Here is a 25,224-nt window from a genome sequence, read left to right as displayed (position 1 = left end):
GTCCCCAAAGGGAATACTCTTTCAAAGCGGTCATACCTAACGAGACCGCTTGCATGGCTCAGCGCTGTCTTTCCGTCCTGCGAAGGCGCCAGTCCCGTCCGATGAATGCGCGCGACACCCGTCCAGAATGCTTGTTACGCGGCTCGGTGCAGGATTTAGGACAGTGTGATACTGCATGCTCATCCACAAGGCTACCTTGCCGCAGTCCGTTGTCGCGACTTATCCGACTATGCATAAACTGATGCAGCAGGCAGGTTGCGCTCGTAGTCGTCCAGTGCTCCATCTCGATCTGTTTCAAGGCATCGCAAAATCATGGCGGCTACACCTTCTCACAAGCGTCATCTCTCACGCTGACCGAGCTGCTCAAACTTGGCATATCGTTCGCGCTATACGCGCACTCCAACGCCTCGAGGCGTTCCACTATGAGCAGCTCGAGACTTACGAGCCCAAATCAGGGTCTCTTGTGCGCGATGTCCAGCTTGCAAGCCTTTCTGGTCTGCAAACCTTTGTCAGCGCATTCAAGAGGTTCAGGCAGGACGTAAAGTCGATCCCGGTCTTCGGTTTCGCATTTCTCGCCCTGCTATATGCTGCCAACAACCACGCAGTACGCATCTCGTACTCTCTACAAGCGTCTCTAAAGAGGACGCACTAGGCGTTTGCAGTTTTCCGGCAAGCCGATCCGGGGACGATTCAGTTGGTCAAAGGGAGCGGCACGCTCATATCTGCCCTAATTCTCACCCTCTTTCTACTGAGACCAATCCCATCACCACAATGGCTGATCTTGACTCTGCAAGCATGCGCTCTCACAGTCACACAAACGGGCAACATCCACTTGCATTACTCGATATCACTTTATTTGCTCCTAATCGCGATGACCTGCCTCTCCTCTGCTGCTGGCGTCATCAACGACCATCTCTGCAAAGCGACAGAAGTATCGCTGCACGCGCAGAATGTGGTTCTTTATTCGATCGGCGCAGCGACTAACGTCTATTTCTTTCTATCAAGACTTGCCCCGGCGGGCTCACCAACCTTCTGGCAGGGTTACGGCTCTTTCGGCGCTGTTATGCTGATCCTGAGCAACGCAAGCATCGGTCTCATCATCACGGCCGTGTACAAATATGGCGACGCTGTCCTCAAGGGAGTTGCGACTTCGGTCACGATGGCTCTGATGCTGTTGATATCTGCCGAATTTTTTGATGCGCCGGTTACGTGGACAGCGCTCTTTGGCGCCATCGGCGTTCTTGTCGCAACATGGGCTTACGTCGGCGCGGGCAATCTTGCCAAGGCAGCCGCTGCTGCCGAGCCGAAAGTAGGCACCGGTGCCCCAGCTTCGCCTCCTGCGACGCGGCAACGCAGTGGACTTGCATTGACAGTGTTGATCTTCATCGCCGTTGTGATGTCGCTCTCGGACAGTAATGCGGTGGCACATGCGAGTGGGCCGTCGCCAGCAAGACAGGCTCTTGACTTTTTCAACACAACCGTTGCGATCGTTCGGTACGGAATACAGCACGGACCGGAGAGGGCGGGCTATATGGACCTCTACAGACCGTTCTTCCAATCGATGCATATCTCGTACAGCGATCCGCCTACTGGCGAGATCACTCCAGAGGTAGATCATATCGGCTGGCGGTCTGGTGCGCATCTGGTCTCGGCCGGGCTCGCATCGCTTTTGCTTCGTCAAAATTCGAGTGCAACAGGCGTGCTATACTTTCACTTCGACGCCTGGATAGACCCTTTGAGGTTTACGGACATGCCCCTCGATAAGTTCTGGATTCCATTTTCAGGCAATCCGCGTACCGGCTGTTATGTCATTGACAGCCTTCGGGCACCTCCTCGAGCCTACGACTGGTGGGGCTTCAGGGATGAGCGACTCGAGGCACCTTTGCCGAAGGCTCTGAAAGAGATCGCAGAGTTGCCGCAGGCGTATGTCGTCGACCAGGAAGTCCTTTGCGTCGGCTTCGCAGACATCTTTTACGTTCCTCAGCGATGTTTCGAGGATCTGATAAGGCTCGCAGCAGTGTTCGAAAAGCACCATGTCTTCCATGAGATCGCTTTAATCAATCTCGTTCGAATCATCGAAGCGACATACGCTGCGCGCAACAACGAGAGCGTGATATCTTGGCTAGTCCAAGACGACGCAGATGCGGGGGGCTGCTGGGGCGATTGTTGCAGACCAGCACCAGATGCGCAGCCTGACATTGTGCGTCGATTCAGATGCGGACACCGCCTGGATTTTCTTCGGCCAGACAGTGTTGAGGCTCACTATGGACCGATTCGCCAAATGCTACAAAACGAATCTGTGGTGTTCATTAATTCGGATGATAAGCTCGTGGTGCCCAGCGATACTTATGCACGCCTTGCCAATGATTCCACAGGGACTGCAGGCGCACAACCCGCAGGAAGCGCATCAATTGTCAGTCAGTCCGGTAGAGATAGTCACCAGACAGCACTGCGGAGCTGGCAGTCTCGATATCATGCCCCAGACAACCCCAGCATGATCGACTTGCAATTCTTGCTGCATTGCGATCTGCCCCCCAGGCTGCACAACAGCCTGACGCCCGGCGTGTTAGCGAGCTCAAAAAACGGCAGCGCATGCGTCAACATCCACCCGCTGGTCTGGCGGTGAGGCGGTTCTGCTAGCTAATGCCACGACCAGCCAAAATGACCAGCGATCATTCGTACCTCTGTTGTTGTCCTCTATCGCGCACGTTCGTCGCGTCGATGCAATACGTGGCTGTAAGAGCTATGAGATGACTCATGGAGGATCGGCAGGTTGATGACTGGCGTCAGGCGCACGAAGACCTCCATGGTCTGCTACAACCTCCTCATTATGGACTTCCAGTCCGCGCATCGAGCCCAGCCTCACTCGCATCCTTATGGCGCACAATGTCATCCCGACCGTCCTCACCGAGCAATGTAGACACAGGCATACTCAGACCATTTGCGAGGGCAGACTTGCACACTTTGAGATCCAAGAACAACAGTAGATCAGGCTCGACGCTGCCAATGGACATCGGTGGGGACGATGTATCTGCTGCGGCATCGGCTGGCTGGCAGGAAGCTGCTCAGGCGTCTCATTCACCGGTCGGCCCCAGCAAGGAAATCTACGGCTTCGTGGTCTACGTCGGCTCATGGCTTGTACTTGCCATCTTTCTCCTCTGGGCCTTCACGGAAGACGAGACGCTGGTCAAGTGGGGCGTAGATTGGTACCCTAGCAGGCACGCTCGTCAATGCTGCACGCGGATCTTGCTGACCGAGCCAAGCAGAGAATGGGCACTCCTCGTGCCCGCATGGATCCTCATGACGAGCCTCTATACCTATGCGATCTATATGAGCCTCAACGTCTACCGGACAGCGCCGCTTGAGTCGCTCGAGGTCATAACAGATTCTTACGCCTACATGTTGCCACAAGGGCAAGATAGTCTCTCACGCCGCCAGCTGCGCTCGCGTGAGGCCCCTGGACACAGAGAGAAGCCGGAGCATGCGGTCATTGCGAATTCGTACAAGCTCCCCAGCGAAGCAATACCGATACTGCACGATCTGCCGGTGACCCTGATTAATGCGACATTGTTTGACGACTAGACCGCAGAGCACCCCGGCGCACGAACAAGTACAATGCAACAGATCTAGACTATCTACATCCAGCCTTATAGGCAAGACAAGTGATGATTGATGAGGGACTGTGACATGGGTCGTAAGGGTATCTTCAGAGGATGCCACTATCTCTGTAGCGTGTCCTACACGTTAGCAAAAGCCTCTCTGATGCACCTATGGCTATCATACCTGAGTGCATTGTGAAGAATCGTTTCCTTTGCGGCAGCAAAGACGAGCCGAATGTTCGAGGTATCTGTAGCTTGCGTCAAGCTGTCGCGGGCAATCAGCAGCGCCATTTCTTAGGCTTCGAAGGCCACGCACTGAGGATAGATGCTCAGCCGGGCGCGATTGAGCTGTGTGAATCGCCACAAGATATATTTTGCTGCTTTATTGACGTCGGCGCCGCCTGTATATTCCGGAAAGTACTTCTCGAGCGGTACTCTCGGCAGTTTTATCTTGAACAAGTCGATCTTGTTCAGGAACAATATCACAGAGGTGCGCAAAAACCACCGCGAATTGATGACGGATTCGAATAGCACTAAGCTCTCTGCCATTCGATTCTGCGTGTGGACATAAGCTTTGTCCTGCACGACTAGCCGGACAGCATACTTGACCGGACTCCTCGAGCAGGACTTGGTCGTATTCGCTGAGTGCGACACAGAAGATGATCGAGGTGACTTCTTCGAAGCAATGTATCCATTTCTTGCGTTCTGATCGCTGCCCACCCACGTCAAACATGCTGTCGGAATCTGGCATGAGCAGCAACCCATACGCAAAGTCAACAGTGACACGCACTGTATGCTCAGCTGACCACTGGTGAATTTCGTCTCACTGATGCCTGTTGTCTTTGTGCGACACCGCAGGACGTCGGCTTCGCTTGGCACATAGTCTGTCTCCCCGATCCTCTCGACCTCATCGAAGAAATAACTGGCCGAGTCCATCAGGTAGAATTCTGAGCTACGGTCGAGCACGCTGGGGATGATGGAATCCCGCCATAAAGACTGTATCGCTCGCATGATCTCGGCTGGCAAGGGTGATGAGGGATCGAGCTCGCATCGATAATCGAGGATCTTATCAGCATAGACCTGAACGCGTTCGGATGATGTCAGCTGCGAGCATGCCAAATGCGCGACGGATGAGGACTTGCCCTGTTGGCCGGCTCTACAGGGTCCATCTTGAACTTGCGGAGTGCCATCACGATGCCTTGTGCAGAGTCTAGCACGTCTGAATCCAGTCCACAACGGTCAGTTGGCATCGAACGCGCTGCCTGACCACGCACTTTTGTAGATTGTCATGCGAAAGAGAAGCAGTTCGTCTCGTGTGTAGCCTCCCTGGTTGATGATCTTCATTTGCTTGACGATCGTCGATTTGCCAGACTCTCCAGAGCCTGCACGATTAAGGCTGTCAGCTCCTGCCGCGATCTCGAAGCTCTTCCGTCGCTTCGGCTACGCGCGCGGAGGCAGTGACGAGCCAGTCGGGAGCCTCACTTACCAAGCAGGAGTATCTTGCATTCCTTCCTGTAGTTGGTCGAGTCGCCGGCGATCTTCTTGTCAATCTGTGCGGACGACGGCTGTCGGCTTTGCTTCTTCCCGACATCGCCGCCATTGGCAGCCGCCTTATCCGAGCTCAGACAGGCGCCCATACTCGGGTGGGCTCTCGCGATGATGTGACTGTCAGCGTCTAAGGCGTTCGCAAGAGATCATCGCCAATGTACTCGTGTCTAGACTTGGGCCAGTCCGCTGTTTGCAGTCCAGGCGGGAAGCGCGCGCGTCAAGATAAAGAGGTGACGTGCCACGAATTGCCTGGTCACGATCCAACAAACCAGAAGGCATGCAATCTACAGGATACCTTGTGACTGGTTCTGGTACGTATCGTATAGCCGCGTGAAGACGGAAGCGGCCGACGATACTACCAAGCGCTCGACATATTCATCAGCCTGTACCTGAGACAGGCCAAGCTGAAATCGTTCGCGCAAACGTGCGGCGGTCTGATCGCCGAGTGAGTAACAAGGCAGTTTTGACTCTGCTTGAGGATCAGCAATCGTACATCACGAAACGTCAGACAGTTTTACCCTTCTGCATGAGCTCAACGAGCGTGATGATGCGCTCAGCATGCTTGCGAACTGTTCTGAAACACGCCTTCATCATCCGCTTGTAGGCCTCGAATGCGTCGCTTCCGTAGCCGTCAAGTATCTCGATGTAGTCTTGAGTCAGCTTGAATGGCGCCATCTCGAAGCCAATCTGTCCGGGCGAATTCGACAGCATGAAGCCAAAGTCGATATGGATGAGATGGCCTTCGCGATCGATGAGGATATTGCCATTATGCCTGTCCTTGATTTGCAGTAGATAGCATATGATGCAGTACGATGCCAGCGAGGTCGCAAAGGCTGTCTGGGCTTTCTTGAAAGCTGACGATGACGGCGGACCGTACGTCTGCAGAAAGTGATCGTAGAGAGTGTACGACTGCATCGATGTCGCCTCGAGGGATTGCGCGCGAGCATAGGCATCCTTTTTGATCGAGTGCACAGATACAGAGTCTTTGATCGTCTCGATCAGGCCCGTACCCTCGGACGTGACCAGAATGCGAAAGCTGTACCTGCTATCAGCCTAGCTCAAATCCGTGAAGATGAGCAGGACATACTATCGGACCCAGCTCGCTGTCTTCTCCTCCCGCCATATGCGACCAAACTCCTGGATGAGCTGTACAGCGAGTTGCTCCTGCCTTAGATCTGCGCCCGTTTTGATGATTACCGACAGGACATTCCACTTCGCCAGATGACCGTAAGGTGATGCTTTACGTATTCTCGACTTCTTCTGTGCCCACGATTCTGACAGCATAGCGCCACTTGGGTCTTCCTTGTTGACTGCTATTCTGATGACGTCGATATCATCCGCATCAGTAGTCCAAGCCTCATTAGCATGCCGTCCCTTTGACTGCATGCGCTCCATACGCTCTTCTTCGAGCGCCATCATCTCGCTCATTATCTTGTCACGAATTGCAGCAGCTTCACTCGGCATCAGAACACGTTGTCTTGCTGCGATATGACCGTTCGCTGACGACTTGCCTGGCGAGCTAGGCAGAAGGGCGGGCTGTGATGCTGGTGAAGACATGGAGTCAGCCAGTCCGGAGTGACCGGACACAGCGGTAGTCGTATCCAATGACATCTTCACACCCGATGAGGCCTGACCGATGACCTCGGTGCTCTTGCCAAACGTTGGTAGCTTGTCGCGCATAGCTTCGAGGCCAGCGCCTACTGCACCACCTATACCGGATCCCAGACCAAGTCCAGCACCGAGGATGCTGCCAGCGCTGACGAGATTACCGCCGCCCTGAGCGCCGGCATTGCCGAAGTGTTGGGATGCATTGAGCTGCGCCAGCATGATGGCCGCCATACGCATTCGCTCTGCGTATTGGTCGAGTGAGATATTCTGCCTGGAGCTTTGTGTCAGCGAAAGATTTGGTCGTCTTGCTCCCGCAGGAGGTACTTGTGGCGATTCGTCCGGTAATGCTGCAATGCCTGCATTCGAATGGGCGTACGGTACTGACGGATTCGGGCTTCCCAAGGGCGTTGATCGTCTCGGCGAGACATCATCAGACTGAAGCCATGCACGCTCGTCTTCGTCTCTGTTCTGAAATGTAGCCTCAAAGGCGTCTCCTTCGCCTTCCAGCTGTCTCAGAGATGTTTCGCCGTAGAGCTGTTCGACCAGATCGATTTCGTCATTCGTTGTGCTCAAATCATCATCCGGCGGGACAGGCGGACTGCTTGTCGATGCGGCGGGCGCATACGGATTGCTGGCAGGACTGACTCCGGGCTTAAATCGGTCCGCCACATTTAGATCCGAGGCTAGCGATACATGACTGGACGCGTAAGGGCTGGTGCTGGAAAAGGGCCGACTGTAGCGGAAACCGGTGCCGGACATCTCTGCGAGCACTCGCCGCAGATCTTCACTATTCTGTCGGCGCTCTGGGTCAAAGTCGAGGTCATCCTCAAGTATCTCGACATGTAGCAAGAACGGAGCTCGATCAGCAGAATTGAGCACGACTGCTTCTGAAGGGCTGATCCTGATGATACGGTGATGCGCGGTTTGCTTGGGTATCTTGGCAGAGAAGAGCGTGTGATGCGAGTCCGTGGGCATCGGCTGGCTGCATGACCCTGGGCCTCGGCCATTGCACCCCATGCCGAGACAGCAGCCCCTTGGCAAGCCATGATTGAGAACAGTCAGCTCTGCACGAAGCGCAGATAGTCTTGCAGCTTTCGGTACGACGACCAAGCGAGTCGAGATATCTTGCAGGCTTGTCAAAAGATCCAGCTGTGATCGGCATGCGTGTGCACGAAGCAGAGTGATGAGGAAAGGCTTCGGAAATGAGGATGACAAATAGGCAGAGGCTAAAGCGGCAGAACTCGATGAGAAGCTCAAGCTTGCTGACGATGATGGCGAAAAGGGCGACCGGAGGACGGGCACCGATGCAGAGTGCGAGGTGTGTACGAGAGCTGCGACCGGCGTTCTGGCGCGAGGCAAACGACCGGACGACACTTTCCTGAGTAGATCGGGATTTGATGCCACACGACCCGATGATGGATGACGAGGCGGCAACGAAGCACTGTGAGACAGACTAGCGCTTAGCGGCGGTTTCTTTTGGGTGATAGGCGGGCTGCCGTTCATAGCTCGCGGTAGCGGCGCTGTAAGATCGGCGGAACCGGTTTGCCGATGGCTATTCGCATTGCCACTACTGGTCGCTGTTTTGAAAAGCTGGGAGCTCATTCTGCTCGTGTCGCGCATCCGAACACTTCGCCGACGGTCTAGTACATCGTTCGACTCGTCATCGCTGCTACCGGAATCGCTCGCAGAATCCTCGCGTGCTAGTCCATGCCCGTTCTTGCTTGCGTCTTCATGCTTCCATCGCGCCTGCTCTACGACAATCTTGCCAACATCACGAGATAGGGCTGGCATTGCACAAGCTGCCGCGATGAGCGACATGCCAAGTGTAGCCGCGCCTGCTCGGGGACCAAGCCTGCGATTTCGAGCATGCGTATTGACTGGAAGCGTGCTGTCTGGCAGAGCAGGATCCGAGAAGATGATCTGCTGCACTTTGTTATACACTCGACGGCAGGTCACGAAGGAAGTGGCATTGGGCGTCGTGGACAGGTCGAAGAGGGAGGCTTGCAGAAACCACAATGTCTGTGCGCTCGCGTTAGCCGGTCAGCGACCGATATGCAAGCGTGCGAGAGCTCACCAGCATGGCGAGGTGCGTCGATTCTTCGCAGCGGCATAGTATGAAGCCCTCTAGAGCTGCACTGTCCGTCTCTCTGGACACGAGGAGATGACTGGTTGTGCACGAGGGTGTCAGCTCGAAGTTGCGGTAGGAAATCCGTCTGTGACAGACCATAGCTGTGGCCAGTAGAATTCAATCTCTTCCTCGGGGAACTGGGCCAGTCGCCTGATGAGGTAGTACGTTATGCCTACTGAGTCGGCATAATTCTTGAGGCTGCGCACGCCATCAGCCGAATCTCGAGAGCCTGACGGAGCTCACTAGCTGACTGCCAGATGGACGTTGAAGAACGAAGACTCGAAGAGACGCAGGAGCAAGGCAGAGCCGCCGCCTCTGCCCGACGCCATGCGTACTGCTCGCCCAGCAGGTCAACGACGCGCTCAAAAAGGCACGCGGGGCATCACATGCATGCATCACAGCAGATCCGGCACGATACTATTCATTCATGCTGATACAGCGACCTGGGGAGCAGTGTCGAGCGTCGTGCTAGGGACAGGCGCAGCGGGAGCATGCGCTGGCAATTCGACCTCGCGTACTCCATCCTTGTCGACCACCCTGACCTGAAATTTGCCCCTGCCAAGTGCGTTTGTAAGCCATTGTGCAGCGGATACTGGCGCAACTACGCACAGATTGACGATGAAGCGTGTCTCGAGCTCGTTGATGCATCTTGCGAGCAACGCGAGACCCTCCTCGAGCGAGCAGTTTGGATTGTGGTAGCGATCCATGGTGGAGAGGCAAAAGTAGCTACCGTAGCCATGCGCTGCGTACGGCACAGTCGCCTTTGTGCCGAGGTAGTCAATCCAGTAGAGATGTGGCGTGCTGTCCGTGGGATCAAAGCCGCCTAGTAGGAGATTCACCTGATACGGTTTGCGCGATCGAAGCGAGTCTGCCAGCGTCTTCCTGATCCAGGCAGCCGACGCAGCCGGTCGAAGCTCGGTATGATTCCTGCATAGTGTCCGTCAGAAGTGCCATTCGAGACGGATCGAAGCACTGACCTGATCGCATTGAGCTTGAGATTCGCTTCGACGTATTCCGCAAACTGGACTGTGTCGCCTGACTCGCCAGAATAGGCGAACACGAGGCGCTTGCCAATCACACGCATCTTGTCTTCATTCGACTGTCCAATTGCAGACTCACTACAGGTCTGTAAGCAACCCGGGGGTAGAGGCATACCTTCATTCGGACGATGCTACGTGCGGCCGAAGTGTCGGATGCGATGATGGTAAAGTCTTTGCCGGTGATCTGTCCTCACGTCAGCTCGGCAGACGCTCCTTGGAGTCTGTCTGTGCGTACGCCAAAGCTGCATTCCATCTTGTCACGCCCCGGCGGACAGCACCAATATGTATGGCGAACTGCGTACGCGTACAACTCGGAGCTCCGGGCCGCGAACGTAAACGTTGGTAGATTAGCCTTACGCGTGCGAAAAGGGAGCAGCGTACACCATCCTGAACCAGTATTCCAAGGCTTGAAGTATTGCCATGCACAGCATAACGTCAGATGAGCCAAATGCAAGGCGACCATACAACACTTGAGCTCCTAAGAGTGTTAGTGTTTATGACCAGATTGCCGATCGACCAATTTCGCTTGCCATAGACAAAATTGTCAATTTAGATCCGTCCGCTAGAAGAGAGATTGCCAGAATTGAGCAGTGTCTGCTATCCTTACGTCCTACGGGAGTAGATGGAACGCTTCCCGGTGAGATAAGAGCGGCACACCAGCTCAGAGCGGTGCACGGATATCATGTCAAAGACGGGGCTCGATTTGCTAGCATTTTCTAGCGCTGTCGGTTCGGCGGACATTAAACGGACTCTGATACGTTTCTGTCCGCTTGGCGATGAAGGATCATGGAGTCTGATACGTCTCTGTCCGCTTGCCGATGAAGGATCATCGAGGGGTCGTTGTGGCAGCCTCGAGCCGCAGACTCTGTGGAATTCGAAGCATTCGCCAGCTCTATCGCCGCCTCGAAAGAAAGCACCCCAGCTGCAGTTTATCGTCGCCGTGTTGCAGGTCTCTCGCACGCGTTTCTTCAAGCTCTCGCGACTGCTACTTTCGCAATCAATGACGAGCAAATAGCCGCCGAAGATCAATTAGCGAACGTGCAAGAAGAGGCGGCAGATTGCAAATGACAGGTGGGGGTGATTGGCATCGTAAAAAATGCCATCGCCAAGGTCAACGCGAGCTGGTGGAAAGCGAGCCCGAAGGTATCTATGCCAATCGGAATCGGTGCGTCGTTCAGACACGGGATGAGGTTGCTGCGAACCGTTCCCTGCTATCATGTTCTGCTCCGGCCTGTATGTATCGCGTCTGCGTTTGACTTCTGACGCGACAATTGAGCCGAGGTCTATCGGGATTGTCTGACATTTGCCATACGGTATCATTGCAGATGAGCTGCCAATCCGTCGAGTCCGCGTACCATGCATCGCGCAGGAGCGCATACAGCCCTGACGCGAAGCCGTAGGCAGCCGAAAGGTACAGAAATGTGCCTTCGTACTTGGGCATATATTCTTCCCAGCGCTCATCGTTGTGGCGTAGCGTATTGACAAGCTGCCGCGTTACAAATTCGCCGTGATTATCTTGGTGCTCATGCCTGAGCATCAGACGGGGACGCGAGAGAACAGGCGGCATCATCCTTGTCGTGTCTCATGCCCTTCTTATGTCATGCGGCACGCTGCCAGATCATATCCGTCGCGTACCTACTCGAGGCGATGTCCTCACTCGACTGCGAGATCCAATGCCTGTTCGCGACGCTTGATGCGACTTGGATGGTCGCTGATGCGCTGATGCCTGCTTGTCAAGCCGGAATTCTGACTTATACATGCGCTCACCACTACCCTTGCATTTCCCGAGGATGTATGCGCTGTCCGCTGTACTCTTTGAGCCGTCTGAGCTCTAAGCAGGGCCGGGGCCGAGATCCTAAAGATGGGAAGCCGACCTGCGACGAGTGATGCGGACTCCAGACCAGAGGACCTGCTTTCCTGGGCCGTGTGTCGAGTGGTGCTTGGACATCGGATGCCACGATGTCGGTGGTACAGAACAGGCTGTTGATAGCAGGAAATTGTCAAGCGCAGGCACAGTTGGCTAACAAGGCTCGCTACTTTCACTTTCGCGCAATGCCGGTTCAAATCACGTGCAATAGTGATTGTGCATGATGCCTCACAGACGATCTCTTGCAGTCCTGTTGCAAAATCCGCCACCAGAACGACTCTCCACGATCTGGAGGGAGCGTCTGTTCCCACTTCCTCGCCTGCCAACAATGCAGTCTCGCCACGCTCACCAAGGTCGCGCTGAGCGGAAGATGCCCATTGTCTGGCAAAGCTTGAACGGCACATTTGCTCACTCGCTTGCGAGATCGAGTCCGCTGCTGCCTGAACGAACGACGTTGCATGCTGCTGCACCTGCAAGCTGATCTGCCTTTCGGATATCAGCCCTTTCGTTGCCGTGCTGGTTCGGGTCTTCTCGAAATTCCTGGCCGCAACACCATCATCGTTTCCATGCATGTCCCGGCTGGCTCGGCCATAGAATCTGCTGTCTCAATGCGATTCGCTAAGAGCTCGTGGCTCGAAAACTCTATCCACAAAAGCCCCGCTTAGGAAGCTGTCAGCTCCGTTCGGCGTCAGATCAAGGGAGGAGCGTAGGAGGCTCGGCAACATGTTGGCAGATGCTAAGCTGGCGTGTTTCTTCTTGACGATACGGAGCAAACAGAAGAAGAGGCTGTCAAGCCTGTACTGTTCACAGCTTGATACGAGCATGCAAGCTGGAAGAGCCAAATAATTCTCGATCACAAAGAAACCTCCCTTTGCATGACGAGCGCGAACGCGTGTGGATCGCAGAAGGCAGGCCCTTCCAATCTCGAGGGCTCCAGTTCAAAGACTCATCGCAAAGCTGTCGGGACTGTAAAACAAGTCCGTATTTATTAGACGCGTCGACGGGACTGGTTTTACCAGACACGAGTACGAAATCTGTCAGGCGTACCGTGCACGCATCGCGTCCTGGTATTATTCTGCTATCTTCCGCTGATGATTATAACGCGGTGCTCGGCGAGGCACCGCTGGGCTCCGCGAGGACGAGACCGGAAGACATCGCTTCGGAAGGCGTCTGTCATCCTTGAAGCGCAGACCAGCGAGTAAAGCCAAGTGCGCGGTGTTTCTTGTCATACTACGTCGGAGTATCGAGCAAGCAAAGCGGAATGTCGTCAGACCAGCAAAGCCCCGCATGGAGTCTGCCGCTCCTCTCGCTCGTCATGCTCGCGGTTCAGAACACTTTTCTCGTCCTCGTCATCTATGCAGTTCGACGGAAAGCCAGACTGGACGGCACGCCCCCTTTCACTCCTTCTGCTGCACTTCTGTTCAGTGAATCTGCCAAATTTCTGATATGCATTGTGCTGTCGATCATTCAAAGCCGGGGCATACTGCCTGCATGTCGATCAGCGCGACAATATCTCGAGCAAACCAAGCTCGCAAAGCAGGTGAGCCAACCTTTGCTCAAGCCTCCATGATGCGTGTGACCGGTTATCGAGCAGATGGCTGTACCTGCGGCCGTCTACCTCGTTCAGAATTTGTTGCTCTACGTGGCGATGGGCAATCTGGATCCGGTAACATTCCAAGTGACGTACCAGCTCAAGCTAGCTGCGACCGCTCTTTTCTCCGTCGTGTTGCTCGGTCGCACGTTCACGAAGCAACAGTACCTGGCGATGGCCTTACTCACATTAGGTATCCTGGCAATACAGCTGGACCAACCGAAAGCGTCATTGCCTGCGCCAACGTCCAATGCGACAAGTACGGCCGCGGTAGGCGCCCACATTGCGCGTGCATTGCTCAAGCGATCGTTGTTCACGCGAGCGGAAGAGGAAGTCACAGTAGATACAGGGAACGCGCAACTGCCGAATGCCTTGCTCGGCGTACTGGCGACAGTGACATCTGCCTTCACATCCGGCTTTGCTGGAGTCTATTTCGAGAAAGTTCTCAAGAAGGACCAGAACACAACGTCTGATCAGAACGGAGAGGCCGAATATGATCAGCTACCTACAGAAGATGAGAAAGACTTGTCAACCGATACGACCCTTACCGAAGAGAGCATCACGACGAAGCCTCCACGGCCCGTCAGTATTCTCGTCATGACCAATCTCATCTTGTCCTTCTATACCATTTTGGCGCTACCCTTCGTCATCGCTGCCCTGAAAGGTCCGTCTGGCTTGCGGCTCGCCAACCTCACCACCGGATTTGAGCCCCTCGTCTGGCTTATCGTGCTATGGCAAGCTATGGGCGGCCTGCTGATCGCCGTCGTCATCAAGGTGCGTGCCTCTTACGCAGCTGAAAATTTCGTTAATGTATCATGAGCAGTACGCTGACAACGTGCTCAAGACCTTTGCCATCACTGCGAGCATCATCGCATCTGCACTCATACAGATATTCGCTTTCGGCCTACGGCCGGGTCCGATCTTTGCAAGTGGTGTTCTGCTCAGCATAGCATCGAGCTGGTTGTACAATGTTCAATGGTAGCTTCGCCGGCCAGTCAGCGCAGACGCGTCTCATTCGCGAAGCTCGCGAAGCTCGCTCCTTGCGAAGGTTTGGTACGCGTGATCTGATCGCAGCATGTTGCCTCGTTGACTCGCCATCAATGTGCCCGTCGGGCCCCTAGCTGGAACTGATGTCGTGCGATCCGACACTCGGTGCAACTGCTAGCATCGCCAGCAACTGGCATTTTTATACCTTGTAGTAGGCGGCTCGCATGCGGCGTGCTCACGCAGCGAGTGGCCGCTTTGCCTGTTTCGCTGGCAACAGCAGCTTCATCGATCTGCCCTAGCTCTTCAGGCTTCGACTGTGTACCGGCACGCTTCGCCGAAAACGGCTCCTGCACGTTTCCATTTTATCGAGGGCGCACGATTGCAGACTGCACAATTGACCATTGAGGCCGACTCACTGCCATCAAAGCACACTCACTTGTGTCTGTCAAGCAGCGCCTCCAGACTCAGCGTGCGAATGCAGTGCGTAGTGCAACATCGAGAACGGACATGTCCCCCGGGCCCCGTCCACCTCCGAGGCAGCCGTGACTTCGAATGATGGCTAGACAGCATGGACGTCTTTTCGTGACGCGGCAGTGTGCGTGAGGGAGATTACAGCGTGTTCGGCAGAGCCAATGTCCGCGTACCTTGCAACACCGACACGAATAGCGCCGGCTGTGCATGTCGCCACGCATTAATGCTGTGTTTGCAACGCGACGATGAGCGTGCGCGAGCCGTACGATCTGCTCATCATGCGACGCATTGTCTCAAAACCTCAATCGCCGCCTTCCTCAATCAGCACGCGGTCACTTACGACGGGCCATGCGACACATGCAACGCGCCGAGCAGCGAGACGCGATTACATGCGTCGCGAATAGCACAACGTCAACCATGCCTCGCTACTAGAGCTGTACCGACCACTATGCCCGATTTTCTGTTACTACAAACTCGGGACAGCTTGCGCACGGGATTAAATTTACGTACGCGCCTGTATTTCTCCCCGCCTTAATCACTTCAGTGTGGCATCGCTTTTCGACGCGCTGAGAAGCTCTACAAGGGCGACTCTGTTGTTCTGCTCGTTCATGACGCGCTACGCGATGTCTAACATTGTTTCGCTGCTCTCATACAATCTCAGCGGCTCGTCATGGCGAAGGATTTGACAGACGTTGAAGAGCCGCTGCTGCCCTCATCGGGCCTGCATGAGCCGAGTCGCAATGTTGCTAGAGCCGCGTTGATCAGGACTTTGCTGGCAATCTGCACGCTTTTGGTGGCCGTCGGGCTCTTTGGCGGCTTTGCCTCGCTTGTGCTCGTTCGCCATAGATCAGGCCTGCCTTCGCATGCATGGTCCTTCAATCAAATCTGGTCCATGGTCAGCAAGACGGGTCAGCACCGCACGACCCTCGTATCCGCACTCTTCATGAATCCCAACGATACGATGCGGCATTCGCCCGGGCAATACTACGTTTGGCTTGACAACTTCTTGAAGACGAACGAACAACCAATTGTCTTCTACACCTCGCCGGATCTGGTCGAAAGGGTACAAGCGGCGCATGGGCCGAGCACGGAAGCACGCCCCTTGCAGATCGTGCCGGTCGCATCTGCCTTCGAATTGCCGCCGATCGTCAAGCTTGGCGGACTACCCTGGCTGGAACAACAGTGGCTGATGGATCCAGAACAACGAATCCATTCAAAGCTCATGTATGCCGTCTGGATGTCAAAAGCGTGGTTCGTCGAACAAGTCTCGAGAAACAATCCATACAACTCGGAGCGCTTCTTTTGGATCGACGCAGGCGTTTTCCGAGACTCCGACGAGATACGCTTCAGCGAGCTCGACGATCGCTTAGACGAGGCTTTCGGGATACACGACGACCGTTTGATGCTTTCCGCCGTAGAGAACCTGCCGAGCGGTTCGAGGCTGCAGGCATATCACAATGCGAGCGATTGGCCCTTGCGCGCCAATCTCATCCAGGGTGAGCATCTGCTACACTTGCCGCCTGAACAACTTTGAATACACGACGCAGGTGCCTGGTTCGGCGGAGCTCCAGCGCCGGTCAGTTGGTGGGCCGAAGAGATGCATCGTGTCGCAAGCACACAAATTGCGCTGGGCAGATTCGCAGCGAAAGAGCAAGACATTATGAACTTAGCCGCACTCATCAATATGCCACGACTGCTGATACTTACCGCTCAAAAGCAAAAGGGCAATTGCGGTATGCAGGCCGTCAGCTTCCTGCATAGACTGTGCTAACGTAGTGGACAGGATTCGGCCCCTGGTTCGTGTTTTGGAAGTGGTGCAACGCCGTCGCAGCCACGAACAGATGCGAGCCTGAGTTCTTTTTGGGCTAGATTACCAAGAGTCAATACGGGCAGCTGTCACTATCATCGCGACGCAACGCCGGGAGGAATGCGCCCTCTCGAGGATTTGCATGTCCAGGTCTGTATGCCCTGCATCTCTTATCCGGTATACTAGGACTTGCGTGCAGTTAGCAACGGCTCTACTGGCTTTACTTGAGCACATAGGGTATGTTCGCTGAGCTCTGTGCAGTGCGCCTACAGCGTCTCATTTAATCGTCTGCTGAGAAACGATACGTGGATAGTGTGACATGATGGTCGCTTGTCGATGGTCGTCGCAAATGTCGCTGCGTGCATTTTTGGCTGGCTCAGGTGCATCAGATGGCCAAATTCCAGTCGAAGTATATTATTCGATGACCAGTCGACTGGAGCTTAACGCTCGATTGCGGGCTATCGCAGACTCCGTCGTGTCGGACATTGATCGACGCATATCCGGGCATAACCGGCTATCGGCCTTGTTAGCGATAAACGCGCAAAACAGGGCTACGAAAGCTAGAGGCTTTGCGGGAACATCGGGAGTCGATTACTGCAGAACTTCAATACGTTAGACCAAGTCGGTTTTGCACGTCAGCTGTTATGGCGAGATACAAGCATAGAGCCGACGCCGCTACAAGCCTAGCGACCTGTTCCAGCTCTAGCGCTCAAAATCAAGCTCAAGCTCCATGCACATTGCACGTGTACCTTGATCAGATCCTATTCGCAGACGCACATCGCAAATCTGAACCGAGGCGTCTATGTGACCAGCGATCATAACGAGAGCAACGTCTTAATCCGAGTGCGCAACTACGTCCCGATCATCATGCTTACTGTGATTAATATAAGGGTACGTGTCCCGTATTATACGGGATCGCGAAGCGCCAAAGGTCGCTGAGACGCGGCGTCGCCCTGCTTATCTCCCAGACATTCTTACCATTCATTCTGAGCTTGTGGCCATACTTCCTCGAGAACTTCGGACACAGCATTGAGTATTAGCCGAAATGCAGGCGGCGGTGGAGAATGTACCCAGTAGTAACGACGGTAACGACAGCGAGCCAACAGCGTCATTGATGCCAGCCCGACCCCACAAGCGATGGTCGGCATCTCTGGGTAGCAGCGTCGACTGGATGTTTTCGCTTCCGGCATTGAAAAAGCGCTCTTTTGTGCGCTACCATCATCTCGATCAAGAGCCGCTCGACATTGATGCAAATAATCGAGTAGTCAGCACCGAAATCTCGAAGTCGTGCTTGCACGTTAGTAAGGTCCGCACGTGCGCTGTCTTGCTCTTGCTGGCGATACTACTGGCACAAACTCGCAGCTATCTACCGGCAGAGGCTTTGTTTAGATGCGATCCTTTTGCAGAACCTGGCTACGTGCACTACGATGAGGCGCATCCCGCGAGCACACAGTGGCGGCCACTCTCGAGCACCTGCGATCCTGCACCAGATTGGCTCGGGCTGCTCTCGCGGTTGGACAATAGATCAAGCGAGCTGGACTTCTTGCGGGGCAGAACAGCATTGATCATAGGCGATTCTACAGATCGGCAAACAATAGAGGACCTCGCGAGTATCACTCAATCTCGCCCGCCAAAAGCAGTGTCGTACTACAAGGCAAATATGCTGGCAGTTGACGACGTGAAGATGAGGGACATTCAGCCGCACGGTGTGCCTCGCCTGCTTTACTACGAGGAGCTCGACTTTCGTGTCATTTCTGTCTTTCACTACGGTCTGATGACGGATCTGCGATTGTCTCAATGGATAGCGCCGGACGTACACAAACCACTCGCTATGCAGGACAGATTGACGGAGCTGTTCCGACCACTAGTCGAGATGTATACTGATCGGCTTGATCTAGTGCGGTTTCAATCAGGATTATGGGATGTGGACGCGCTTACGGCCCTGCCGGATGATGTGCTGCACGCGCATGAAGGGAACTCGAGCATGCAGTCGGCGCGCCAAGACGAAGAGGCAATGCCCATCTTTACGAGGTACACTTTGCGCTATAAGCAGGCGCTCGGCCAGATCCAGGCAGCATTCCCGCATGCCGCTATCTGGGCTCGCACAATGCATCGGCCAGGGCCGGGCTTACACAAGGAACACTTCAGTGATATTTCAGTCAAGAGGTTGTCTCAAGCGGCGGTGCAAGGCGCCCGCGAATCAGGCGTCAATGTCTTTGACTTCGGAAATATCTTCGAAGGCTGGCAGATTTATGCCAACTGGATACACCCGTATCAGTATCCTGGTACTGCCCTGATGGCTCAAGCACTAATCCACGAATTGTATCTTGAATTTGAGCAAGTCTGATGCATACTCGCATGCTTTTGGCCATCCATCCGACTGCTTTGGAAGATGAGTAGGCTACTTCGTCTGCTCACAGAGGATCGTGAATGCTTCATCTGCTGAGTAGTATATGCAAGCAGCACCTATTGCACGACTGGTGATATTTGTATGGCGCAACCGCGCTCCCATATGTTAGGACGCCTGTATCGACCTGGCTTTGTACCCTACCATGCAACATTGATGGCACAGCAAGGACAGTCTGGGCAATGGCAATAGGGTCATAGTAGACTCCATCGACATAGCGGCAAGATTTGTGGAGCGACGTCAAACTAGGGAAGCGTCTCGCGGCCGATCTCTAGCCTGGTATCCATGGTCTCGAGCGACGATCATATGGCGCGCTTTCTGTGCGTTCGATGTTCGAGTGATACACCGTGTGGACCAAAAGCAAAACTATCAGAGAACGCTCGGGCATCGATACACTTCTAGTGGCAGATGGATTGTCGAGTGATCGGCCGTTTCAATTGGGCCGCAAGGTAGCAGAGGCCTGCGACAGCTGTGCGGCGGTCTAGCCGCGCAGGACATTCGTGCAATTTTGCCTCGCTAATGAGCGCAATTCGAGCGCCGATGCAAACGTAGCGTCAATAGTTGAGATTGCGCAAGCAGCAGCTCAGAATGTGTCTTGTCGCGTCCGATCACCAGAGCGATGGAGTCGATACATCGCCCGCCGGGGCAAAATTGCGAGGCTCATGTTCAGTCGGCGTTTCGGCGAGATGGTCCAGTCAGACCGCTGTCTGTCTCTGCGATGATTTGAGCTGCCTGAGTCCGCTGTACAGCGGACAGTGCGTGACATAGACCCCTGTATCTCCAAGCCGCGGCAAGCCGCGGCAGCTCTCGTTATGGGAGCATACTTGTCCGATGCAGTCGCGTTGCTATGCATCTGTGCCCAGCGCTTTGACTGCAGATCGCAATTGTTCTTGGAATAGTGACAGCATCATGCGTCATATCACAGAAGGATAGCGGGGTCTAGAGCCCTTCAAATAGCAGCTTATTTTATGTAGCTATGGTGTCTTGTGCATTAGGGCCCGTACAATTTCGAAAGTAAATTTGAAAGTAAAAGCAAAAGTAGATTTTGCGACCTGCGTACGATTTTGCGCACGGCTAACAGTATAGTAAAGTAAATTCTTTCTGGTGAAATCGCGGCTCGCTGCCGAGCCGGCGGATGTGATGCAAATTTGCCAGTCGAAATTTCCAAGAGTAAAATTCACTATCTGATCCCTTTGTCGTCTCTTCTTGGATTCACAGACTGTCAATGGCGGAGCCAAGCACTGCGCGCTCCGTCAATGATAATGGTAAGCACAGCAGCTGCCCTGAGCAGCTTCAGCCCCCGTCTTGACAGCATGTCGATGGTCAGGCTACATCACTGCTCTTTGTATGGATCTAGAGGTTGGCAAGCCAATCAATGACATGCCCTCGCGGGTAACGGATACGCGATATGAGACTTTCGCACATGTCAAAGAAGACAGGGCGAAGAGGGAGATCGTGACGAGGAATGAGCGTGAACAGTCTTATCGACAAAGCCGACCGTCGCGCCGAAGCCTGGCGGAAGCGCGCGTACCAGGCAAAGAATGTGCGATTGCTGGAAGTAGATCATATCGCAATCCAGGCAGACCGTCTTTCGCGCAAGCTCTTCATCAGTCACGCTTTGCGAAACGATGAACAAGGTCTCTGCTGCACCACGTGAACCTATCTAGAGCGGTATGAACTTCATGTGGAGGCCAGCAAGCTCGCGTCGGATCGTCGCGGAGAAGTTGAAATCTTTCTCGATCGTTTCTTGCACGGCGATGAAGATCTTATCGACAGTATCTGCCTGCAGATTGTCGAGAAGCCAAACATGATCGGTCTAGTGACGATCGCAATGAGTGCCCTGGGAAAGCGGAAGCCAGCTTTGCTGAAGCGGCTTCCTATCCCTCCTGTGACGCGCGCGTCCGTCAGCCTAGCGAGCCATCTTCGAGTTCGCATCACTGGGCCGATGGGTATCACATTCAAATGCTCGCGTTTCATCGGTATTGTTGGGCACTCACGGCGCCGGCCAGTCACGAAAGTCACGCATTCCTGTCACAAAGAAGATGATGCTCAGCGCTGTCTTTCCGTACGGGTTCAGACTTGCGTCCCGTCTGCCATGCTCGTTAGTCTCAGATTCCTAATAAGTAGTGGTCGTCCCGGTCTAATCGGCTTCACCCGCATCGAACAATGGCGTCCTCAGCATTGGCAAGAGCACTCGGTAAGACTGCCTGTCGACCTCGAAAACAGGGCCTGGGTGCAGGATGACCGCCTTGCACCCGCGCCTCGAGCCTGCCATGGATACCTGTAGAAACTCGGCAGACAGCGAGCTCAGCACATGCGAGACCGTCTTCAGTCTAGCCGCCAGCGCACGATCGGATGGCACACTGACACACGGCGCCGCTGAGTGCGGCGACGGCTCGCACAGTTCATCCCGTAGTCTAAAGCGTGAACATCGGTACTTAGCGTGGCTCGCACTTCTCGTTTGTGCGATTCTGTCAGGTAGCACATGGACCGCCGCGGCACCCCATGCGTGAGATTCATGCCTACCTTGCGTCCTTTTACAATGGGAACTCATGCCTTGTTAGGTGGTACAAGCCAGTCTCATACGAAGAGCAGGGCATCAAAGTCGAGCCTGAGCAAAGATTCCAGACACGCAGCACATGTGCTAATCCTTACGTAGAGCCAGGCTTTCTAGAATACAGTGCTCTCGATCCGCTACAGACGAGATGGCGTCCGTATCTGACAGAATGTGTGTCACCGCCGGATTATCTTGAACTCTTGCGGCTCGCTTGTCCGACCGAAAGAACGGGGACCACAGACAGCGAAGTTTTCAAAGCAGATTGGCTCAGGTACAAACACTTCGACTTGTCGGGTCAGCCGGAGCGCCGTTATAAAGGCATGACCGTCGGCCAGATTGAGCTGAGCAAGGAAAGCCAGCTCGCGTACCGCGAGTTGACCTGGCTTCGCAACAAGACAGTGCTTATATTGGGTGACTCGATCGATCGAAATGCCCTAGAGCATCTTGCCACTTTGACGGACCAGACAATCATGCGAACTTCTTATGAAAATGCACATAATCAGACAATTCCCACAGGCTGGGAAGAACGAGCCTTGCCGCACATCATACACTTTAAGCGACTCAATCTACGCATCATTTCCAACTTTTTTTATGGCGCAGACGATCGCAACACATTCAGGATCCAATCGGATTGGCATCCACCTGGGCTCTTCGAGGATCGCGTTGATCAGCTCTTTCTGCCCTTCATCAAAGATCTTGATCTGCCTTCCGGCAGGCCAGATTATCTCTCCTTTGCCACGGGGTTGTGGGACAGCGCCATGTTCGGGGTGCGTAGTTCGGTTCACTGTGCATACGACGCTTGCTCATGACACGAGCAGCGCCTTGACAAGCTTAACAATAGAACAACGGAGACACCCCTGACGACAGCACAGACTGATTGGTACCAACAGAGATATACTTCCATGCTGTCACATATCCTATCCAATCCACTTGGCCTCATACGCCACTGAGTATACGAGGACTCCATCGCGTTGGGGAGCAGCACGTCGACGCTACCTCTCACTTCGACTGGCAAACTGGCAACCGAGAGCGCTGGACGAACTTCTTTCCAGATGTCAGGCTGCATCAGCTGCGCAGCGTTGCACAAGCTGTCGCGCAGCAGCATGGCCTGCATTATTACGATTTTGCTCGTGTATGGGAGGGACATCAAAATCGCGCCTGGGGCGTCCATCCGGACCTTTATCCAGGTCGAAGTCCTCTTATTCAGTGCAAATCTAACTCATGTTCTTTGTTCTTGCGCAGGTGGTGCCGCCATCAATCAAGCACTCTTTCATTACATGAAGCTTGCACTGCGTACATGACGTCGAGACCGGCATACACGCATGACGGCGGACAATCCCAGAGCACCGTCCGCCAGTGAGCATCCTGTTCTTGCGCGGGTACGCAATGCACAATTCTCCAGATGTGTACAAAGTCAATGGTTGACTAATCGACCAATGGCAACAAGATGACACTTTCTATGTCTGTGGTCAGCTGACTGGACGCCTTGTGCGAGCTCTTGAGAAAATCATTGATTGCGCGCCAAGTGCATTTGTAGCCGAGACGAGCTTTGCGTACGCGACGCTTCTGCTTGCGTGATCCCGTTAGCAGAATCCCCTGAGAATGTGTGTCGTCATCCTCTATCCAGACGTAGGACAGATAATACGTCAACTTGTCAAAACCTTCCACGAGACTTGGTCGGTGCTGTCGCACGGGCTCGCAGCAATCCTGCCAGGTCCATTCGGTTCGATTGAGATCTTCTCTTGAGAGAGGCTTCGCGTAGAAAGTGATGCTGTAACCGAGTACCAGTACCACCTTGCCATCGTCGAAGACGCTTCGTCTAAAGAGATTACCGCCACCTAAAGTCCAAGCAGCTGCTGCCAGAAGGCGAAGCGAGAGCACACGAGCGTCGGCGGATTGATGGCCTGGCGCAAAGCGAAGCTGCTCCAGATGGCGTTGTGGAAAAATCATAGTCCAAGAATTGTAGTGGTGGACACTGAGTACTTCCAAGCCGCTCTGGAAGAAGCCACTGGCTATGCACAAAAGTCGTAAGTATACGCCAGACAGCTGCTCCGGGTGACAGTGCGCGTACAATCGTCACCGATGTCCATCTGATTGAGACCTTCTAAGGGAGTGACGACGTTGTTGGAACCCCACTGGAACAATGGATCCGTCATCCTGCTCTTCACGCCGAGGTGCTTGTTGAAACGATCGAGTTCTCCGATGACGAGCGCAGCACAAAATGTAAGCTTGCCATCGCCTTGATGCTCATTGATGATGATGTTGTGCGCCCTACATCCCTCATCTGCAGGCCGTCAGTCGTGAAGACGTCAATACGATGTGTATCGTACACTGGTCGTGCATCTTCTTCATCAATGATCGCGAAATGATGATGCCGCCTCCGCCGTATGCGATATGACCCCAAGTCCACTGCTGGATTTCAGCTTCGCTATAGCCGCCTAACAGCCAGTCTTGATCGGAGTCGTATCTCCCTAACGCGTCTATTAGGTTGTGAGGATCGATGAAGAACGTATCGTCGTCTCTGACTTCTGGTCAGCCTTTACAGACACTGCGGCCAAAGCACAGACTTACAAGACAAGGAACCATTCGGTGGCTCGCTCCTCGCGCAGAGCTGCTTGCCAGCCGAGCACAACGAGACTGAGGACGCGCTCTGTAGACGTTGTCGCGCCATGGCTGACGCCATAGCGCAGTCTGTCGCTATAGACCGAGCGCTCTCGCAGACCTACTGTCATCGTACAAGAAAGACCAAGCCGGCGAAAGTGTGCTTGGGTTTGCAGCATAGCAGGTCTCCTGCGATTCAATTCCGGCACAGATGCGCTAGGATTTGAAGCGTCCGGGCTGAGCTCGGTGTTGTCTACAACAAGACAGCCTGGACCATCGTCTGCTCCACTTTCACGATCAGATGCGGCTTTGTGAAGATTGGACTTGCGGGCGCCCCAATTGAGGTAATGGTGCCAATACTCTGCTTGATGCTGCGCGCGCTCGGGCGAAGTCGCAAAGAGGAAGAAGAGTCTACTGCCTCGACGCCGGCTACTCAAGCGAGGCGGTTGGCGGTGAACAGATGCCAGTGCGATGGTCTTGCTTGCCTTCTGAATATCGAGGCCTTCGGCTGCAATGACGGTCTGCATAGATGCGAGGCGACTCGAGTAGAAATGCGTGCCGGGTTCAGCGAACCAGGTCCTTTGAGCATTAAGCTGAACAGACAAGAACGGGCGCAACTCGACGCGAGCGCTCGGCGCGCTACTCGGACAGATCGGCAAACCTGCCCTGTCTGCAGCTGAGCGATACACGTCGTCATCTAACTCGTCGAGCACTTGGTGACTGCCAGCGGCATTGCTGTAGGTGATCTCGTCTATACTCGTTGCCGCGATGTCTGACGACTGGTATACGACGCGGCGCCATACAAGAGTGAGCAAAGGACTTAGTATGTAAGCGAGGCTCAGCAGGACGGGCAGATCGAGTATCGCTTTCATCACGTCCTGCGCATCTTGTCATGCATGTCATGCGTATGCCGAGGCGCCAGGCGAGCATTTTGGACACGATGCTCGCTGCTCCCGGACGGGAGGAAGGCGATCAGGAGGGCGGATCAAGAATATAAGTATGCTATGCGCGAG

General features: G+C 54.4%; 10 protein-coding genes across 10 annotated transcripts; 6 read left to right on the top strand and 4 right to left on the bottom strand.

Annotated features, from left to right (window-relative positions):
- Positions 1–53: 53 nt before the first annotated feature.
- L969DRAFT_96364 (uncharacterized protein) lies at positions 54–2,626 on the top strand (the record flags this gene model as incomplete). The annotated part of the gene is made up of 3 exons (XM_014710375.1): positions 54–204; positions 255–604; positions 653–2,626. 3 exons carry the CDS (start codon positions 54–56, stop codon positions 2,624–2,626), a joined length of 2,475 nt encoding a protein of 824 aa, XP_014565861.1.
- Positions 2,627–2,757: 131 nt separating this feature from the next.
- Positions 2,758–3,582, top strand: L969DRAFT_96363 (uncharacterized protein; the record flags this gene model as incomplete). The annotated part of the gene is made up of 2 exons (XM_014710374.1): positions 2,758–3,218; positions 3,267–3,582. 2 exons carry the CDS (start codon positions 2,758–2,760, stop codon positions 3,580–3,582), a joined length of 777 nt encoding a protein of 258 aa, XP_014565860.1.
- A 124-nt stretch (positions 3,583–3,706) lies between these two features.
- L969DRAFT_96361 (uncharacterized protein) lies at positions 3,707–7,730 on the bottom strand (the record flags this gene model as incomplete). Its single annotated transcript, XM_014710373.1, has 11 exons — positions 3,707–3,725; positions 3,784–3,864; positions 3,916–4,154; positions 4,204–4,333; positions 4,390–4,679; positions 4,742–4,818; positions 4,874–4,981; positions 5,086–5,274; positions 5,443–5,616; positions 5,666–6,183; positions 6,235–7,730. 11 exons carry the CDS (start codon positions 7,728–7,730, stop codon positions 3,707–3,709), a joined length of 3,321 nt encoding a protein of 1,106 aa, XP_014565859.1.
- Positions 7,731–8,345: 615 nt separating this feature from the next.
- Positions 8,346–9,212, bottom strand: L969DRAFT_28653 (uncharacterized protein; the record flags this gene model as incomplete). Its single annotated transcript, XM_014710337.1, has 4 exons — positions 8,346–8,774; positions 8,830–8,920; positions 8,980–9,081; positions 9,127–9,212. Coding segments are annotated over 4 exons (708 nt in total), but the record flags the coding sequence as incomplete, so codon positions are not given.
- Positions 9,213–9,308: 96 nt separating this feature from the next.
- Positions 9,309–12,362, bottom strand: L969DRAFT_96359 (uncharacterized protein; the record flags this gene model as incomplete). Its single annotated transcript, XM_014710372.1, has 11 exons — positions 9,309–9,438; positions 9,493–9,810; positions 9,861–9,982; positions 10,039–10,107; positions 10,159–10,240; positions 10,281–10,310; positions 10,531–10,908; positions 11,126–11,452; positions 11,581–11,649; positions 11,798–11,903; positions 12,023–12,362. The coding sequence occupies 11 exons, from the start codon at positions 12,360–12,362 to the stop codon at positions 9,309–9,311; spliced, it is 1,971 nt and encodes a 656-aa protein (XP_014565858.1).
- A 689-nt stretch (positions 12,363–13,051) lies between these two features.
- L969DRAFT_96358 (uncharacterized protein) lies at positions 13,052–15,470 on the top strand (the record flags this gene model as incomplete). Its single annotated transcript, XM_014710371.1, has 7 exons — positions 13,052–13,330; positions 13,385–14,155; positions 14,205–14,351; positions 14,547–14,848; positions 14,963–15,101; positions 15,165–15,275; positions 15,384–15,470. The coding sequence occupies 7 exons, from the start codon at positions 13,052–13,054 to the stop codon at positions 15,468–15,470; spliced, it is 1,836 nt and encodes a 611-aa protein (XP_014565857.1).
- Positions 15,471–15,509: 39 nt separating this feature from the next.
- On the top strand, positions 15,510–16,708 carry L969DRAFT_19320 (uncharacterized protein; the record flags this gene model as incomplete). Its single annotated transcript, XM_014710306.1, has 3 exons — positions 15,510–16,335; positions 16,387–16,572; positions 16,623–16,708. The coding sequence occupies 3 exons, from the start codon at positions 15,510–15,512 to the stop codon at positions 16,706–16,708; spliced, it is 1,098 nt and encodes a 365-aa protein (XP_014565792.1).
- A 1,109-nt stretch (positions 16,709–17,817) lies between these two features.
- L969DRAFT_52996 (uncharacterized protein) lies at positions 17,818–18,993 on the top strand (the record flags this gene model as incomplete). The annotated part of the gene is made up of 1 exon (XM_014710370.1): positions 17,818–18,993. The coding sequence occupies one exon, from the start codon at positions 17,818–17,820 to the stop codon at positions 18,991–18,993; it is 1,176 nt and encodes a 391-aa protein (XP_014565856.1).
- Positions 18,994–21,293: 2,300 nt separating this feature from the next.
- On the top strand, positions 21,294–22,970 carry L969DRAFT_53057 (uncharacterized protein; the record flags this gene model as incomplete). Its single annotated transcript, XM_014710369.1, has 5 exons — positions 21,294–21,562; positions 21,618–22,377; positions 22,429–22,490; positions 22,570–22,797; positions 22,853–22,970. 5 exons carry the CDS (start codon positions 21,294–21,296, stop codon positions 22,968–22,970), a joined length of 1,437 nt encoding a protein of 478 aa, XP_014565855.1.
- A 65-nt stretch (positions 22,971–23,035) lies between these two features.
- L969DRAFT_96356 (glycosyltransferase family 31 protein) lies at positions 23,036–25,083 on the bottom strand (the record flags this gene model as incomplete). The annotated part of the gene is made up of 4 exons (XM_014710368.1): positions 23,036–23,622; positions 23,682–23,894; positions 23,941–24,131; positions 24,182–25,083. The coding sequence occupies 4 exons, from the start codon at positions 25,081–25,083 to the stop codon at positions 23,036–23,038; spliced, it is 1,893 nt and encodes a 630-aa protein (XP_014565854.1).
- Between the last annotated feature and the right edge of the window lie 141 nt (positions 25,084–25,224).

The sequence above is a fragment of the Mixia osmundae genome, assembly GCF_000708205.1.
Source record: "Mixia osmundae IAM 14324 unplaced genomic scaffold scaffold_10, whole genome shotgun sequence".
Classification (NCBI taxonomy): domain Eukaryota; kingdom Fungi; phylum Basidiomycota; class Mixiomycetes; order Mixiales; family Mixiaceae; genus Mixia; species Mixia osmundae.
The sequence above is the reverse complement of the archived record's forward strand: the minus strand, read 5'-3'. Positions and strand labels throughout refer to the sequence as shown.